General features: G+C 43.4%; 1 protein-coding gene across 3 annotated transcripts; it reads left to right on the forward strand.

The window, feature by feature from the left end:
- Window positions 1–1498: 1498 nt before the first annotated feature.
- LOC135539379 (UTP--glucose-1-phosphate uridylyltransferase-like) lies at window positions 1499–18470 on the forward strand. 3 transcript variants are annotated; one of them, XM_064965226.1, is made up of 10 exons: window positions 1499–1693; window positions 3802–3917; window positions 9128–9235; window positions 15344–15529; window positions 15712–15845; window positions 16212–16509; window positions 16826–17023; window positions 17288–17530; window positions 17697–17801; window positions 17966–18470. In XM_064965226.1, the coding sequence occupies exons 2-10, from the start codon at window positions 3819–3821 to the stop codon at window positions 18071–18073; spliced, it is 1479 nt and encodes a 492-aa protein (XP_064821298.1). In that variant the 5' UTR covers window positions 1499–1693; window positions 3802–3818; the 3' UTR covers window positions 18074–18470. The 3 variants fall into 3 exon arrangements, with proteins under 3 accessions (XP_064821298.1, XP_064821297.1, XP_064821299.1); XM_064965225.1 differs by lacking the exon at window positions 1499–1693 and adding an exon at window positions 2535–2797; XM_064965227.1 differs by lacking the exons at window positions 1499–1693; window positions 3802–3917; window positions 9128–9235 and adding an exon at window positions 11412–11611.
- The last annotated feature ends 721 nt before the right edge of the window (window positions 18471–19191 follow it).

Raw genomic sequence — 19191 nt, forward strand, 5'->3', positions numbered from 1 at the left:
GTGACTTTTTTTTCTGAAGTTAATTATTATCTTGTCAGTCAGACAAAATACAATCAGTACAAGTTGGTGAGGTCAAAGATGGTGAGGTTCATCGCCCTTTGCAATGAAACGCTTGACCACATGGTGGCAATATTGACAAGGTTATACTACTCGGGGACCCCTTTCAAATGGATCAAATGGTAGTTTAACCATATTAACAAGATCCTAATGGTGAAAAGCCTAAGATTTGTAGGATATTGTAATTTCCCTGTTACCCAATGATTTCTTACCATGAGTTATCAATGTTTCAAAAATAGCAGTTGCATGAATTAAAAGTTGTTTCATGAAACAGGAATCAGTAATTGAATCAACCATCCTGGACCACCCGGTGGAAGCCACTGTTTGCTCATTTTGCAGTGCCTAACAAACTACACAGCGGCCAGGGTCTGAACTCGAAGTCTACTGTTTGGTGAGCTGTGTGATGCAGGCAGAGGGAGGTCCGGAAGACTCATACACTCCAAGGAAAAGGAGAAGATGGACACAGACTCTCACATAGAGATCTTATTAAATTACAATTACATGTGAATTGTTTTAAACATTTTATAATATTTAGTGTTCCTTTAACAACACAGCGCATACGGCTGTCACTGGTGTCTAGTCTCAAGTCATTGATGTCCATCTTTCATTGAATGTCCAATATTTGTTAGCAAATTACAGAAGGCGATCAAAGACTATAAAGGCTAAGCTTTGGGAACTATTTGAAGAGATCACATAAAATTACAAAAATACATTATTGTATAGTATTTTCATTTTATTTAACCTTAACTTAACTATGCAAGTCAGTTAAGAACAAATTATTTTTTCAATGACAGCCAACACCGGCCAAACCAGGACAACACTGGGCCAATTGTACGCCGATCTAAGGGACTGTTGTGATACAGCCTGGATTCAAACCAGTCTCCAGCACTGAGATGCAGTTCCTTAGACCACTGTGCCACTCGGGAGCCCAATGAATTTCTGGAATTAAAGTTTTCCTACCAAGATGGATGTATTTTTAGGCTTTCTCTCATCCCTCATCAGCTGACCACCAGAACCAGGGTGACTGGTGGCCTAAAAAAGCATGGTACCAGGCCCAAAAGCAGAAGGCCTCCACTGAGGTTTGGGGACTCTTTGGAGGGGTGGATTAAGGCTCAAAGATGTTTGGGAAAAAGGCTATTAAAAGGAAAAATAGGTGAGAAGAAGGTGGTTTAGGCTATCTACTGAACAAAGTCATAATTGATTAATACTCAGATTAGTCAGCAGAGTTGCCATCTGAAAGGCATTAGGTAATTCGTAAATTATTTTATATTATTTATGCTTTTTATTTTGATGGAGAGCCTTTGTTATAAAAATAAGAGTTGGAAGAGCTCAGGTCCACCCTCGTGAACAAGATTCTGATTGGGTAAGCGGATGTTCGCATGTTTTGATTGGCCACTAACTCACCAATCGTTTGCCCTCATTAACTGGCCTGGCAAGAAGCCAACTTCGACATTTCCGGTTTTACTTTGGTGTTGCAAGAAGTCTGTCAAAAATAAATATACTCCTCAGGACAGTGAAAATGTACCTTTTAAAGTGTTAATTTGTCACTTGTTTCACAGGCCGAAACCCAGCTCGCTAAAGTAGCCAAGCACCTTGGAGTTCTTTGGTGGATTGATGTCAAAATAATTATCGTCAGGTGGGTAGCCAATGCAATGAATTACGTTTGAAACATGTTGCGTGTGATGTAAATGCACTACTAGAGCCTTATAAACTAAACAATTGGCTGCTGGCATGGATATCTTAGTTGCTACCGCTGCTGCAGTATGGCTAACTTGCCCCTGCCACTTCGTCTCCAAATGTACAGTGGCATGTAACCAAGATCGCGCATCGTGTGGCTAAAGTCAACCCAGGGTCAAATTAATCAATACAAATAATGTATGAACCGTACGCCAGAGTGCTAAACAGCCGCTTATCAACGGCGGGGTAGGACCAACCATGCTATAGAAGGGCTATGATGCTATTCAAGGAACTGCGTTATTGGGAAATGTGGGCAAATCCAACGTCACATATTTTGCCCACGAATGTGACGTATGGATACAACCAGAGATGCGTGTTCCATAATACATTAACTCCATATTAATTCCTAACTCTCTCGGCTGCCTGCTGTGCTAAAGGTTTACATGTAGGCACTGTAGCCTAAATATACATTCATCGGACATATCAGCTGGCAAGCATTATCAAATAACGTTATGCGTGTAACTTAGTTCCGTTAGTGAGACATTTAGCGATTGTTCCCTGCTAAGAGGGTTTGTCACTAACTACCATATCCACGAAGTCCAAAACCCCGCCTATTTCTATTAAAATACGATTTTAAACCTAACCTCAACCACACTGCTAACCTTATGTCTATCCTTAAATTAACACCAAAAAGCAACAACAAATGTTTTTTCTGAAATGTTGACCACGTAGCCCATTTAGACTTTTGTGACTGTGCTATCCAGTGGAAACCCTAGAGAGGTGGGAGAGCTGAGAACAGTACATCTGAACTGATGAGTGGTGTCTGGTTTACTGATGGATTGGGACGTTGTTTATTGAGACTGCAGTTCATATTTTCTCAAGCGCGAGCGGCTGTCACTGGTATCTGGTGTCAAGTCATTGACGTTTATCTTTTATTGTAATATTTTCTGGCAAATTACTGAAGACTATTGAAGACTATAGCCTAGACTTTGGGGATCTTATTTGGATAAACTTTATTGGCACATATATTTTGTCATACGTCCAAAGATGTCTGTTTTTGAAGGTACGTTTTCTGTACCTGTCTGCTAGTGATGGCTCTTAAACAGTTATATTTTCCATGAATCTGTAAGTCACTTTTTGTCTTCTCATAGTTTGGAATGATTTTCACTTTTTGAAAGGCAGTGCATTCTTTTTTACCTATCTCTTTTTTTCTGATTCCATCTTGAATTTAGGCTATTGAGGCTATAGATTTCACCACATCAGTATTATGCAATATTGGAAATTGCCAAATTATGCTATCAATCTCTTAGTGGGGGATATTTTAATCTTGAGTGAAAATGTCAATTCTAACAATTGCATGTCAATTGTAACCAGAGCTGGGTTGCTGGTATTTTTATATTATTTTCTTAACATAATACATCCTGTGTTGAACAGAGGGTGAATGAACCACAGTTGACTGGTTCAATAATGGAGGGGCAGGTAGGCTATCATTGGTTAGGAACGTAACCAAAATGTTGCTGGTTCGAATCCCCGAGCATACTTGGTGAAAAATCTGTTTGTGTCCTTGAGCATCCCTCATTGCTCCTGTAAGTCGCTCTGGACAAGCACGTCTGCTAAATGACTTACATATGTTTAATATTGACCCAATAGGTTTGACTTGTTCATGGTATAATGGACATCGGAAGAAAATGCTAGATGTCCATTAAAATAGACCAAATAAGCCAACATGTGGGTAGACATTTGCATGGCATCATATGTAACCATGTTCCATTTCACTTATTGTAAAATAATGTGCTTGCTTGCTTATGAATGACTACAAGCTGCCTCGCTCGTTAGAACACAGGCATGCAGTTGTTTCAAGAAGGTTTTGACTGATCTTTAATCGGACCATTTTTTTGTCTTTGATTGTTTGTTCATTCTGCAGGAACCATTCAAAACAAACTCCTTTTTCTTCTCTCTCTCTCCCCTTTGGCCTCATACTATTTGATTGTTTTGAATTGTTCAAGCAGACTGAATGATGAAATACCACCTCTGTTGCTTTTTTCTCTCTCTCCTTTCTCCCGGCAGATCTCAGCAAAGCCGGGATGGCAGAGTTTCAGGAGAAGCTGCGGCTTCAGCATGAGACCTCCATGCACAAAGAGCTGGAGAAGCTGCTGACCACAGCCAAGGGGGCTGAGCAGGAGGTGGGCCTGGGGTTTAGGAGTTTGAAGCGAGAATACCTGGTGCATGTTTGTGTATCCAGGGTGGTTGTTTTGGAGGAGTGAGGAAATGTTTTACCCTCCCAGAACTCAGTCCAGCAGGGCAACAGGATGGTGAATGACCTGCGCCTCTCTCAATGGGTCAAACACAGATGCACATACTTCATGATTTCACAACATGGACTCGCTCTTTCTACCTCTTTCTGCTCCCCTCCCCTACTTTTCACCTCCCCACTCTTTTCTCCCTTGTTTACTTTAAGCCCCAGCAGGCTTGCTTTTAAACCCCTTCTCTATATGATGTACACCATACATTCCCACAGAAATCATTGTCACTTGTCATCACCACTGAGCCCTCACCTTACAAAAGCATCAGCTATTACCATGCCATCCAACAAGCACAGTGCACAACCCATATGACCAGAAACTGGAAAGACAATTCTCCCTGCTTAGCAAACAGTTTGTATGCAGTTAGCATTGCTACTGCTAACTAAAGCATTGGCACGATGGCAAAAGCTTACAAGATAAGCATTCTCGCTCTGTAGAGTAAGTGGTTCATTTTTTTACTCTGCTCCTCGTTTCACTTCAAACACAACACATTAAAGTTAGGCTGCGGAGGGGGGAGAAAAGGCAATTAAAACCCACTGAGGAGACCGGAGGGTTTAGGAACGAACAGGGAGATGGGCTAGGTGGGAGTTCTAATGATTATACCAATGGGGGCATTTAGAACACACTGAACTGTAACGTACATGAAAGCCATTAAGCAAAGGTCAAAAAGGAGGGTTGCGGGCAGAATGCTTTGATTATAGGGAGTGGGCAGGAAATGATGAAAGTCTACGCTTCAAACAGACTGCATCAACAGACTAGAGAAATAATGATGCACATCATTTGTAATATAAATATTGAGTTCAGATGTAGCCTATATGACACATCAAAAAGTATTTAACTGTGTATGCTATTATTGGATTGTTGAGGCGGGGGTGTCAATGTAAATAGTCCGGTGGCCATTTTATTAATTGTTCAGCAGTCTTATTGCTTGGGGGTAGATGCTGTGAACTTATACAGGATCGGTGGGTCTCCCGCGGGATGGTTGAGCTAACGTAGGCTAATGCGATTAGCATGAGGTTGTAAGTAAAAAGAACATTTCTCAGGACATAGACATATCTGATATTGGCAGAAAGCGTAAATTCTTGTTAATCTAACTTCACTGTCCAATTTACAGTAGATATTACAGTGAAATAATACCATGCTATTGTTTGAGGAGAGTGCACAGTTATGAACTGAAAGTTATCAATAAACCAATTATGCACATCTTGATACAAAAGTTTGAACATAAATGCAATGGTTCATTGGATCAGTCTAAACCTCTAAAACGTTGCACATACACTGCTGCCATCTAGTGGCCACAATCTAAATTATGCCTAGATTCATATATTGGCCTTTCTTTTGCATTTCAAAGATGATGGTAAAAAAAAAGTTGTTTTATTTTCTTTATATTATCTTTTACCAGATCTAATGTGTTATTCTCCTACATTCCTTTCACATTTCGACACACTTCAAAGTGTTACCTTTCAAAGGGTATCCAAAATATGCATATCCTTGCTTCAGGTCCTGAGCTACAGGCAGTTAGATTTGGGTATGTATGTTTAGGCAAAAATTGAAATAAGGGTCCGCTTGCCGAGCGGTAGCAGAGAAAACAGTGTATGACTGGAGTTTGGGGCTTTCCTCTGACACCGCCTATTATATAGGGACTGGATGGCAGGAAGCTTGGCCCCAGTGATGTACTGGGCCGTATGCACTACCCTCTGTCGTGCCTTACGGTCAGATGCCAAGCAGTTGCCATATCAGGCGGTGATGCAACCGGTCAGGATGCTCTCGACGGTGCAGCTGTAAAACTTTGGGGACCCATGGCAAATCTTTTCAGGCTTCTGAGTGGAGATGTGGACACCAAGGAACCTGAAACTCTCAACCAGCTCCATTACATCCCCATCGATGTTAATGGGGGTCCTATTCGGCCGCCTTTTCCTGGAGTCCATGATCAACTCCTTTGTCTTGCTCACATTGAGGGAGAGGTTGTTGTCCTGGCACCACACTGCCAGGTCTCTGACCTCCTCCCTATAGGTCGTCTCATCGTTGTCGGTGATCAGGCCTAACTACCACTGTTGTGTCGTCAGCAAACTTAATGATGGTGTTGGAGCCGTGTTAGGCCACGCAGTCGTGGGTGAACAGGGAGTACAGTAGGGGACTAAGTACACACCTCTCAGGGGCCCCAGTGTTGAGGATTAGTGTGCCAGACGTGTTGTTGCCTACCCATTTCCACCTGGGGGGCGGCCCGTCAGGAAGTCCAGGATCCAGTTACAGAGGGAGGTGTTTAGTCCCAGGGTCCTTAGCTTAGTGATGAGCTTCATGTGCACTATGGTGTGGAACGCTGAGCTTTAGTCAATGAACAGCATTCTCACATAGGTGTTCCTTTTGTCCAGGTGGGAAAGGGCAGTGTGGAGTGTGATTTGAGATTGCGTTATCTGTGGATCTGTTGGGACAGTATGAGAATTGGAGTGGGTCTAGTGTATCCGGGGAGGATTTTGTTGATGTGAGCCATGACCAGCCTTTCAAAGCACGTCATGGCTACCGATGTGAGTGCTACGGGGCAGTAATAATTTATGCAGGTTACCTTTGCTTCCTTGGGCACAGGGACTATGGTGGTCAGCTTGAAACATGTAGGTATTACAGACCCGGTCAGGGAGAGGTTGAAAATGTCAGTGAAGACACTTGCCAGTTGGTCCGTGCATGCTTTGAGTACACGTTTTTATTTTTTTATCTCACCTTTTATTTAACCAGGTAGGCTAGTTGAGAACAAGTTCTCATTTGCAACTGCGACTGGCCAAGATAAAGCATAGCAGTGTAAACAGACAACACAGAGTTACACATGGAGTAAACAATTAACAAGTCAATAACACAGTAGAGAAAAAAAGGGAGTCTATATACATTGTGTGCAAAAGGCATGAGGTAGGCAAATAATTACAGTTTTGCAGATTAACACTGGAGTGATAAATGATCAGATGGTCATGTACAGGTAGATATATTGGTGTGCAAAAGAGCATAAAAGTAAATAAATAAAAACAGTATGGGGATGAGTTAGGTAAAATTGGGTGGGCTATTTACCGATAAGACTATGTACAGCTGCAGCGATCGGTTAGCTGCTCAGATAGCAGATGTTTGAAGTTGGTGAGGGAGATAAAATTCTCCAACTTCAGGGATTTTTGCAATTCGTTCCAGTCACAGGCAGCAGAGAATTGGAACGAAAGGCGGCCAAATAAGGTGTTGGCTTTAGGGATGATCAGTGAGATACACCTGCTGGAGCGCGTGCTACGGGTGGGTGTTGCCATCGTGACCAGTGAACTGAGATAAGGCGGAGCTTTACCTAGCATGGACTTGTAGATGACCTGGAGCCAGTGGGTCTGGCGACGAATATGTAGAGAGGGCCAGCCGACTAGAGCATACAGGTCGCAGTGGTGGGTGGTATAAGGTGCTTTAGTGACAAAACGGATGGCACTGTGATAAACTGCATCCAGTTTGCTGAGTAGAGTGTTGGAAGCAATTTTGTAGTAATTTAATAGTTTTTAATAGTTTTCAAGCACTGCCACATCCGACGAGCGTCAGAGCCGGTGTAGTAGGATTTACCCTCCCAAAATCAAAAATGATAATTTGCATCAAAGTAGACATCATGCAAAACTTCAAATCCCTGCAAGCTCCTGCATGTGATCTCTAGCTGACACCTTTGCTAACATTTATTGTATCAATTTAAAACATGCACAAGACATTTCACAGAATTGTCAATTTTTAAAGAAATGTAGCCAATTTATTCATTGCTAACATTAGATAATTCATCCAGAGATTCTTACCCTTGCCTCGATTCGGCAGTCTCGTCCAGATCATGTCATTGGTAGTTCTTTATGATAGCCAAATTGGCAGCTAATTAGTGTTTCATTTTTGGGGGGTAAATACAGGCAAATATATTGATAAAGTCACCTTGTCCTAGAGATTTACACGGTTAATAACACCATGTCCCTGTTTGACCATTAGGTTTTATGACTCATACTGTGGTACTCTATTCCAGCACAAGCACACCTGACTCAAATGTTTTACTAATTATCAGGCTGACAGGAGATGTGGCTCAAGGAACTCTTCTGGTTCCTCCCATCTTCCTTTCAGCCATTGACAGCGCAGTCCGGGATGTCGAAAGTAGGTGGAAATATGTTGACGATCGAAATCTGGTCCCATACCTTTCTGGATCGAGGGTCAGGAGCTCAAAGTGTGTGATAGTGTGAACACGTTTTAGAGCTAATGGTACAGAAAGACTTACAATGGGGCAAGCAGTTTACTACTATGGTAACCAAGAGCAACAGAGAACTTTTTGTCCTTCGCCGCCTTAAAAGGTTCCATGTGCCACAGGAAGACCTGGTTTGCATTTACACCGAATACAGACGCCCCACCCTGGAATATTGCGCTCCGGCTTGACACAGCTCACTGAACCAGGCCCAGTCTGGTGACCTGGAGCGTATTCAGAAGAGGGTGTGCCGCACCATCCTAGGAGGATACTCCAGTTCTACTGAGGCACTTCAGACCCTGTCCCTAACCCGGCTTCATGAAAGACGGACACAACTCTACACTGACTTCGCCGTCAGCCTCCTAAAATCTCAATTCCTAGACTGGCTAACCCCTGACTGAATCACAGTGACGGGCAGGAACACCTGCAGCCAAAACAAACTGACTACCAAAGTCTAGTTTACCAATCCCATATTTCTGCTCGTTGATTAATTATTCTCTTCAAGACCACAGGACATTATTGATTTAGATTTTTGTAAATGAAAAATGTTGCTCATATCGATTCATATTTGGTATGCTCATGGATTTGTGTTGACTACTATATGAATGTAAAAAAAACAAATGACTCAAGCCCTTTATTAGTTGTATCAGGTGTGCTGGTTCTGGAGTACATCAATTAAGTGGAGATGGCTAAAGTTACTAGAGGTTTGGGAGACACTGATTTAGGCTTTAGTAATGTTATGATTTCAATCGTGTCAGTATTTTATCAAGCTATGTTCTGCGTGTGAATTGGATGCTATAATGTATCAATAATGTGGATCTTGATCATTTGCATCCATGCAGAGTCTGATCCTTGGCACTTTCTGTTTCAGATTTCCAAAAAGGACTTTGAGGGTTTTAAGAACCTCTTCCACAGATTCCTCCAGGTGAAAGGACCCTCTGTGAAATGGGACAAGATCCACAAGCCCCCAGAGGATCTGGTGAGTAGTTTGGTTTTAACCTTGGTTTTAAAGCTCAGGCATTTGTTATTTGCATGACAAGACACAGCCTGTCTAAAAATGGATCCCATCCTTACCATTGGAAATCCATTGTTTCTACAGGTGTAGACCCTCTTGTACAAGGGATTATCTGACCTGTAGTTTATTTTATTTTTAATAAAGTCTTTGTTGCGTATTTAGTGCTAGTCCACAAACTAGGGTCTCAGAAACACTGTTTTGAGTGTAGCATCTATGTGTATGTTGGGTGAGATTAGATCTGTAGGCCAAAGCCCTCTTCTACAATGAACATCTGAGCAGATATATGCGGCCCCTTTGAACTGAACATGAGAGCTGTAGAGTTACAGTGGCTGTCATGTGACACTGGCTCTATGGGGGCAGAATGTTGTGGTCCTGTCGTCCTGCAGCATACCAGGGGAGAGTCTGGGACAGAAAGCCCAGTGTTGGGTTTCCTCCACTGGGACGGCAGCCAGGCACCAGAACACCAAGCCCTCCACATGGTCTATGTCCCCATCCTCTCCCAGCTGACTGGAACATGTGAGGCTCCAGTCAGAGAGGGAGTGTTACAGCTTAAGGGTCACTGGGGCGTGGGCTTTTCCCCCGAGTCTAAATGTCGAAGAACGTAGCGTTTTGAGTAGTGCTGGTCAAGAGAGTGCGACTTCAGTGACAGGAGGTAGACTCCGTTAAAGGAAGGAGGGGGGGGGGGCGTTTCAGGGAGACCTGGGCTGGAACCACTGACCCATGGAACACTTAGGCCACATGCAGGAAGGCTACATCCAGTTGGTATATAGATGCACACACTTGTTTGTGAGTCTACATTCCCAAGCTCGTGAAGCCCACAGATTATAATGAGTACGTAGTAAGGTATGGAAACAAGCACCCCGTACCAACAGAACTGAAACGAGGTAACCAGATCCAAGAACAGAGTGTGTAGCTATGGGCCAAAGCCAGCCAGCTATTTATCACCTGGGTGACATTTCAGTATCTCTGAGAGCCTGACACCCCACCTTCCTGAAATAACCCCCAGCTCATAGGTTACCATATAAATAGCCTGACCTCTCCAGCATTCGAAAGCACAGCCTTGAGGGAGCAGGATTCTGGCCTGGGGTGATATTTGGCTTACCCTGCCCCGAACCCACCTCATTCTCGGACCGTCTTAAGGCCGTCTTGTTTTGGGACGTGGTTCATGGTCACGACCATAAGGCTAGGAGTAAGGAACTTGAAACCGGATCTGGACTCGTTCCCCACTTGTGACATAGACACAGGTCACCTTGGCGACCTTGAGTTTGAAGTTCTGTTAAGTTCTTATGAGTTCAATCTCATCATGTTGTAGTTCGCCTTGTTATTGACTGAAGCTGTATGGCTCTGAAAGGGTTAATCGTTTATCCTTATGCAATACATCTGCACAATATTGACCCCAAAACAAGTACATGTAAAGTGTTTTTCTATTACCCGATAGATACCGTCTGCTTCTCTACCAGATTCTCCATTCCCTCCCAGTTATGTAATCGCTTCATCGCCAAGGACACACAGTATCTGCAAAACGCAAAGCTTTTGCTCTTAGGTCAATATTGCTTGTTTTGCAGAGATTGACTGTTTGAAGTCCATGGCTGCTAGGAAGCCTGAAAATGCACCTGGAGTTTGCATTCTCAATATTTAGTTGTTCTAATGCTTTGTCGGCTAGCTAAGTGCATGGAATGACCCTACATTTTGAGTAGCCTCGTGAATAATAACGGCCCAAGTATGGAACCTTGTGGCACTACAGTATTTATAGGAAGCATTTCAGACATTGTACCATCAACCTGTACACTTTTGATTTGATAGTTTTCCACATTCTAAAGAGATTATTCTGTTTCTTTTCTGTTTCACTCTAGTAAAACTCTTTATTTGCCTTATAAGTAAGTGCTGTTTCACTTCTCTAAATCTAGTCCAGTCTGTTGCCAGATCGGACTGTATTACTTTGGCCCAAACCACATTTGGTTCATGAATAAACTATGATAGATCCCCAGAAAACCCGTGGATTATCTCAACCCTTATGAGTTTGAGCGACTGAAATTCTCTTGAAAGACCACACAGGAATCCTTGCTCAATCACATTTTCTAAAATTCAGTTTCAATTAATGGTGGTTGGTTTTGGTTTTGTCTTCGTAAAGGGAACTACGTAACTCACAATGAAAGTAACCTTTTTTGTTGTCGTTGAGAGTAATGGCACTTCAACTCAATAGCCCAGACTTTGGTAAACACATCTTATTGTGCTGGGTTATGACTGACGATGGTGAACCCACACCTTCAAATGCTGTGTGGTCTTGACTCCAACAGAGCCATGAGAGACTATTGTGTGTTGGGAAGGATCCCCCATAAGGTAAGAAACATTGGTTTGTCTTCGAGAGCAAAATGTTCATGGTGATGGAATTAATAATTAGAAAACCATTTGGTTACTTCTCTCTTGATCTTTTGATACGCTTGAGATATCTTGATTAGGGCCTGGGACAATAGCAGTATCGTGGCAAGGAAACAAAACAAAAAGCATATTTAAATTCTTTAGGAAACGGCCCTAATGTTGGAAACGAACATTCTATTGTCCTCCAGAGTCACAAGTACTTATTTTTCAAGCTATAACACACAATATTCTACATACAGCCGGTTTTAAAGGGCCAAAGTGTTTGTTCTGCTGTGTTTTAATATTTGCCATGTAAAAAATATTGCAATACTGGTATCTTCCCCAGTGGCACGTATTCATGGATGCCAAGGGAAGCCAGGCGCACCAAAATGTTTTACCAAAATGTTCTTCAATTCGCAAGAGGCTGAAATGTATCTCACCAGAAAAAGCATCCGAGCGAGCAAAACAGTGCCCCTCTGTCTCTGTGTAGACCATCTATCTATCCGATGCGGTCTGGTCAAAAAGAGTATGACATTGTTGCTGCCCGTAGCATTGAATGCAAGTGAAGCCAGCGAGCATTTGGCCTCCCTTGATTAAAAAACAAAACAAAACTATAAAATCAGCGAACTCAACTGTGAATGGTCCTGGCGCACCAAAAAGAGTGTCAAGGGAAGTCAGTTTGGAACTTGCTTCACTCCAATCACATCAAGAGCAATATGTCATTGGCAGAAACAACTTGAATTGTTGCATCTCGTTGTTGTGTTATAGCTAAAATTGAACCTTTCCTATACTGAACAAAAATATAAACGCAACGTGCCACAATTTTACTGAGTTACAGTTCATATAAAGAAATCAGTTAATTTAGAAATAAATAAATAAATAAGGCCCTAATCTATGGATTTGACATGAATGGGTAGGGGCATAGCCATGGGTGGGCCTGGGAGGGCATAGGCTCACCCACTTGGGAGGCAGGACCTGTCAATCAGAATGTGTTTTTCACCACAAAAGGGCTTTATTACAGACAGAAATACTCCTCAGGATCGTCTGGCTGGTCTCAGACGATCCTGCAGGTGAAGAAGCCGGATGTGGAGGTCCTGGGCTGGCATGATTATATGTGGTCTGCAGTTGTGAGGCTGGTTGGACGTACTGCTAAATTCTCTAAAACGATGTTGGAGGTGGCTTATGGTTGATTAATTAACATTCAATTCCCTGGCAAATGCTCTGGTGGACATTCCTGCAATCAGCATGCCAATTACACACTCCCTCAATACTGGAGAGATCTGTGGCATTTTGTTGTGACACAACTGCACATTTTAGAGTGGCCTTTTCTTTTCCCCAGCACAAGGTGCACGTGTGCAATGATTATGCTGTTTAATCAGCTTCTTGATATGCCACACCTGTCAGGTGGATGGATTATCTTGGCAAAGGATAAATGATCACTAACAGGAATATAAACAAATTTGTTCACAAAATTTGACAAGCTTTTTGTACATATGGGAAATGTCTAAGGTTTTATTTCAGCTCATTAAACATGAGACCAACACTTTACATGTTGCATTTTTATATTTCTGTTCAGTGTAAATTAGCCATGGATGGTAGATTTGGACTTTATTTAATTCTCCGTACTGGCCAATGATTATAACGTCGATTCTGATCCAACCATAAATTCATACATTGTGCCCCTGTGCTCGATTTCTATACAACTGTCAGCAACAGATGTGTCTGAAATAGCTAAATCCACTAATTTGAATGGGTGTCCACATACTTTTGTATCACGTTCGCAAGGAATATGAACTAACAGGTTATAATTGCGTTGTTTGCTCTATCACAACAAAGGTTGTAATATGGCATTTAATGACATTTAATCTTGATTTGACTTTCTGACATGAGAGTTGAGGTCTTGGATATTGTAGAGCTTGGGCCAGTCTTTGGTCATGTCAAAATGGTGACCAACATGAAGATTTAGCCTAAATGTTGTTTAAAAAATATAATGTTTTGCAGCTAAAGGTCAGCTATTTAACTCAGAAGAATCCTTATTGAAGATTATTTTAGCCTGTATGTATTGAGAGAAGTAGAATGACCCGGCTCTCCAGACTCCTATTCATTTAAAAGGGGCTGTAGTTGTGGCGATAATCAGCCTAGTGGTTGAACTATAAAAGGGATTTGAACCCTCTACCTCTCTGTTTTCCTAAGGAGCTCCCCATTCCCATGTCTTACACGTTGCTTTGTGTGTTTTCCAATAGTCCATACACACTGAATACAGGACACACTGTGAAACAATAAATGGGCTTTGTTGAGAGAAGTGCATAGCCTATAGGGCACGTTTCCCAGAATCTAAGCCTTTTTTTTAGTACAGGACTAGGCTTTCTCCTAATCTCTCTGGTCCTGGAGAACACTGCCCATAGCATTGGGATATCAAATTATAGGATCGCTTTGAAATGGCCTATTGTGGGTGTATCTGTGGGAAGACATTGTCAAGATACTGTGAGGATTCCTTCATGGTTTGAATTCCTTCATGGTCACACTCTCGTCTCAATGGTTCGTCCCGTGAAGGTGTTAGCAGTAAAGAAGAGGATGAGGCCTGGCTGCCTGTTACCATGCCAACTCTGAAAGGGTAGCCTCCCTCCGACGGTGCAGGAAGTGTGTGGAAACGTTGAGCAGGAGGTGTCCTTGCACCCTCCTGCGTCTGTCTATGCATGTGAGGAGGATGGGAGGGAGGTAAAGTAAAGAGGTGTCTGTATGTGTGTTGAAGTTAAGGTCTTTGAGTGTGACACACACACACACTCTATATTTACTCCTTGTACAACACAAGAGGACAAAAAGGACGTGTCATTTTTCTATTTGCCAACAGCGGGGCCAGTAAAGGCCAGAGGGCCTGTTCCTTGTCCCCTGGGAAGTATTCTAAATGACTGGAAGTACAGGAAAGGAAATTCAAATGGTTAATTATACCCACAGTCTGACTATACCCCATCTAGCTTACTGTATTCAGCTCACAGTAAAACGTACCATATTAACAGTTTGCCCTTTTCAATTATGTAGGCTACCGCTGTACCTTGACGTAGGCATTTTCGGCAGGGGTGTTATGTTCTCCCCTCAGTCTCTGTGTGAGGATGTACTTTAGCTCCACCGCTCTGGGTTTTGACAGCTGTTGCCATGGCTTCACTGAGTAGCACTGTTGCGTAATAGGGGTTTGGATTGATGCCAGCTCCCTCCTCCTCCTCTCCAACCCTCCTACGCTCCAAAACAGAGCACTCCACCCCCCCTCACCCTAACTTGAGCAAATTCAATACTGCCCCCAAGCTGTCACCTGCTGAACTGACGATCCAACATCAAGGGTCACTTTCACAGGGATTGATATAAAAGGTTGCCCGGGGCAAGTGAACTGAGCAGTCGGCAAGTTGAGTCTTCTCTGTGGTTAACCCGTTGGACAGGTGAATTATTTTATTGACAACGACCAAACCGCAACAAATTCCTGTAGCCTAAACTGATATTTCTGGACCCTCCCCATTGTTTAATAGAATCCATCAATTTCTGTAATTTCTGTGTAACTTACTCACTACTTTGTTAGTGGAGGAACGTGTGGCCTGCACTGAAGTGTTCTCAACATTGCCAGTCTGTGTTTAAACAGCTATACATTTCTGGGCAAGTGATACTTCTTCAGGCTACTCCTAGTATCTGACCTCTGACCTGTACTTTTTTCCCTCTCTGTTGCAGATCCACCCCTATGACAAGATCAAGGCCCAGGTGCTGCCGGACAGCGTGGCGGCCAGCCTCAACAAGCTGGTGGTGGTCAAGCTCAACGGAGGCCTTGGCACCAGCATGGGCTGCAAGGGCCCCAAGAGTGTCATCAGTGTCCGCAATGAGAACACCTTCCTGGACCTCACTGTCCATCAAATAGAGGTAGAGGATACTGTACTGTACCATTTTTGTTTTCGGTCCGAGTGAACATAACACTTAAAAGATATCAGAATATTCAGTATGAGCCAGAATGTTAACGAGAGCTAGTTATTGTAGTACTAGACATTCCTATTTCTACATTCAACATAATTTATGACGGAATGACATATGCCTCCCCCTCTCAGCACTTAAACAAGACATTCAACGTGGACGTGCCTCTGGTTCTCATGAACTCCTTCAACACAGACGAGGACACCAAGAAGATCCTGCAGAAGTACACACACCACCGGGTGCACATCCACACGTTCAACCAGAGCAGGTAACACACGCACACACACATGTCCGCGCCTACAGAAATATACACATCACATGGGTTGTGTTCAGCAGGGCACACTGTTTTAAAGCGTTTTTGCAATGTAAAATCCTAATGAGCGTTGCTCTTGGACAAGTTCAGGTACATTCCATTTTCTCTGTACTGGACATGATCCTGTTCTATTACGATCCTCCTTAACTCTTTCCTGAACATCCTCTCCTTTTTACACCCATCCATCTGTCTTCCACTCTCCATTTCCCTCTCTTCTCACCTCTACCTCACTTGACAGGTTGTCATTGTAAATAAGAATCAGTTCTCATTGACTTACCTGTATAGATAAAGGTAAATAAAACTCTCCTCCTGCCCCTCTAGATACCCGAGGATCAACAAGGAGTCCCTGCTGCCTGTGGCTAAGGACCTGGGGGTGCACGGCGACCACGGCGACGCCTGGTACCCGCCCGGCCACGGAGACATCTACGCCAGCTTTTACAACTCTGGCCTGCTGGACCAGCTGATTACCGCGGGCAAGGAGTACATCTTTGTGTCCAACATTGACAACCTGGGCGCCACCGTGGACCTGTTCATCCTCAACCACCTGATGACGCAGCCCAAAGACAAGCGCTGCGAGTTCATCATGGAGGTCACGGACAAGACCCGCGCAGATGTCAAGGTGAGTAGAGGTTTGTGTGCTAGCTAGAAGCAGGCAAGGGGTACTGCTGGTTCTCTTTTCTCCCTGGTGGTTCATTAAATTGTTACTGTCGCTGAATGTCAGAGTCCTCACCTCGGCAGTATTTGGGGACCTTGGGGCTAAAGATTTAAGACCGTTAAAAAGTGATAAATCAACAAAGTTAGGATGAAAAGATCATGATGAAAGTGACTTCCCTACAATTGTATGATCCATATTGTACCTCAATGTAAAATGGCATACAGCCTATCATTTCCTGACTGCTCATGGTTTCTGCCACACCTCTCAATCTCCTCCGCAGGGTGGCACGCTGATCCAGTACGACGACAAGCTGCGTCTGCTGGAGATTGCCCAGGTGCCCAAAGCCCACGTGGACGAGTTTAAGTCGGTCACCAAGTTCAAGATCTTCAACACCAACAACCTGTGGATCTCCCTGGCCGCCATTAAGAGGCTGCACGAGCAGAACGCCATGGACATGGAGATAATTGTCAACCCCAAGGTGAGAGGACGGATGAAAGGAGAGCCTTAAAATGAACACAGTCTGGTATCTGTATCTACAGTGGGTTTAGTTCGTAGTAATGTGTTTTAGGGTTTCCTTTGAAACTTACTCCCATCCCATTTTATATGAATTAATATTTTTCAGATGGCAGTCAAACATGGCCTTGAGTGACTCAACTACGATTAGATTTGCATCACTTTGTAATAGCCGCCACAAACTCACTGAACGTTAGCACCAATTACCCTTCAACTACCTCCTCCCCAGACGCTGGACGGTGGTCTGAACGTGATCCAGTTAGAAACAGCGGTGGGCGCCGCGATCAAGGCCTTCGACAACGCCCTAGGTGTCAACGTGCCCCGTAGCCGTTTCCTTCCCGTAAAGACCTCGTCGGACCTGCTGCTGGTCATGTCCAACCTCTACAGCCTGGACGCCGGCTCGCTCACCATGAGCAAGAAGAGGGAGTTCCCCTCCACGCCACACGTCAAGCTGGGCAGCTCTTTCACCAAGGTAATGGAACCAAAATGTAGATTTCAATGCATTTTGTCGAGTCATTATGGCAGACATTTAGATTTTTTTAATATATTTGTGTGGGTCTTTTTTGAAGGAGGTAGTCATTCATATTTCATGGTTTGAATAGGTTCTTGACAGTAGAAGTGACCTGTTCTGGTTGTAGGTCCATGACTTCCTGACGAGGTTTGAGAGCATCCCAGACATGCTAGAACTGGATCACCTGACAGTTTCAGGAGACGTCACCTTCGGAAAGAACGTCTCTCTCAAGGTAAAGGCTTCATACCCGAAATGGTACCTCATTCCTATTGCATAGTATTTACTTGGAATACAGAAAATTGATACTGGGCTAGTTTTGCTTGACATCTCTCTCCAACTGTTGATGTTTTGTGTGTTACATTTGTCTACGCCCCCTCCTCACTATCCATTCTACAGGGAACTGTCATCATTATTGCCAATCACGGAGATAGGATTGATATTCCTGCCGGAGCGGTGCTGGAGAACAAGATTGTATCTGGCAACCTGCGCATCCTCGACCACTAAAGGCCTTCAGGACACAGACGAGACTCAAGGCCAAGAACAAACTATACCTAGGACTGTTGCAGAGCAAGAAAGACACAGGGTGCCGTTCCACAGTTATGTGATCCACCATTTCAGATAAATTATCTGCAGCTTCAGAAAGACTACCGCAATCAGGGTAATTTTAAAATCGGCTTAAAACGGATAGGATGGTCGTCCTAATGAGTTGTGGTTCAGCATACCATGCAAACACAAGGCTCCCGTTGGATGCGAAAGCTGTTAGAGGGTTCGAAGGCTGCGTTTACACAAGCAGCCCAATTCTGAATTTTCCCCCATTTATTTGACAAGAGATCAGAATTGGGCTGCCTGTGTAAGCAAATTCTGAACCAATTAACCTGAATAAAGTACAGTATGGATTCAATGTGTCAGTCTCTCTCGATTTTAAAACTAGAAAATCAAAGGTGCGGCCCTCAAGTGTACTTCTATTGCAGCGCACCTGTTTCTAATAATTATCTAGTTGATAAACAATCTTGTTGGCGCAAAAACCTACAGGTGGGTAGCTCTCCAGGAACAGGGTTGGAGAGCCCTGGTCTAATGGTTCTTTCGTAATGGGTGCATCAAGTCTAGCGGCTTCCTCACAGACAAAGTGGAAATGCTTCTATATTGTCCCATGTTTTATTCAGTTTCCTGGGATTCAAGATAAAGTGGTGAGATTTCCAGTTTGCCACACTTCCTTACCCATCTCAACCAGAGCAGCAATGAGGGCCCAACAGACAGACATATACACAGGCACTCAAACAGTATACTATTGTCTGTATTTGATAGTTATCAAAAGTAGGCACTTTTGAAGTAGACTGCTTCTTGTATACCATTGGCTGAGGTGTATCGTTCACACAGTGCAGACAGCCAGTTAATAGAACTAGAGCTTGACTCCAGAAACCAATGTTCTCTCATGCTGGATAGACCTGTCACACGACTGATGCAGTGGAGTTTACTGCCCATTTGATGTAGCCTTGTTGGAAGATAATGCCTTATATAGAATGACTTAGCTCGGTCATTACAGAGAGGGGAACAATTGTGCATAATGTCTGTCAGTAGACAAGCAATTTAACTAACTAGCAATGTTCAGTGGCATTATTATT

Source organism: Oncorhynchus masou, chromosome 5 (assembly GCF_036934945.1).
Source record: "Oncorhynchus masou masou isolate Uvic2021 chromosome 5, UVic_Omas_1.1, whole genome shotgun sequence".
In the NCBI taxonomy this organism is placed as follows: domain Eukaryota; kingdom Metazoa; phylum Chordata; class Actinopteri; order Salmoniformes; family Salmonidae; genus Oncorhynchus; species Oncorhynchus masou.

Bases quoted from the DNA above. Each gene is read 5' to 3' on its own strand.
- LOC135539379 (XM_064965225.1), top strand. The intron at 3,918-9,127 runs GTGGGCCTGGGG...TTTCTGTTTCAG, and splicing joins CCAAGGGGGCTGAGCAGGAG to ATTTCCAAAAAGGACTTTGA. The intron at 17,802-17,965 runs GTAAAGGCTTCA...TCCATTCTACAG, and splicing joins GAAAGAACGTCTCTCTCAAG to GGAACTGTCATCATTATTGC.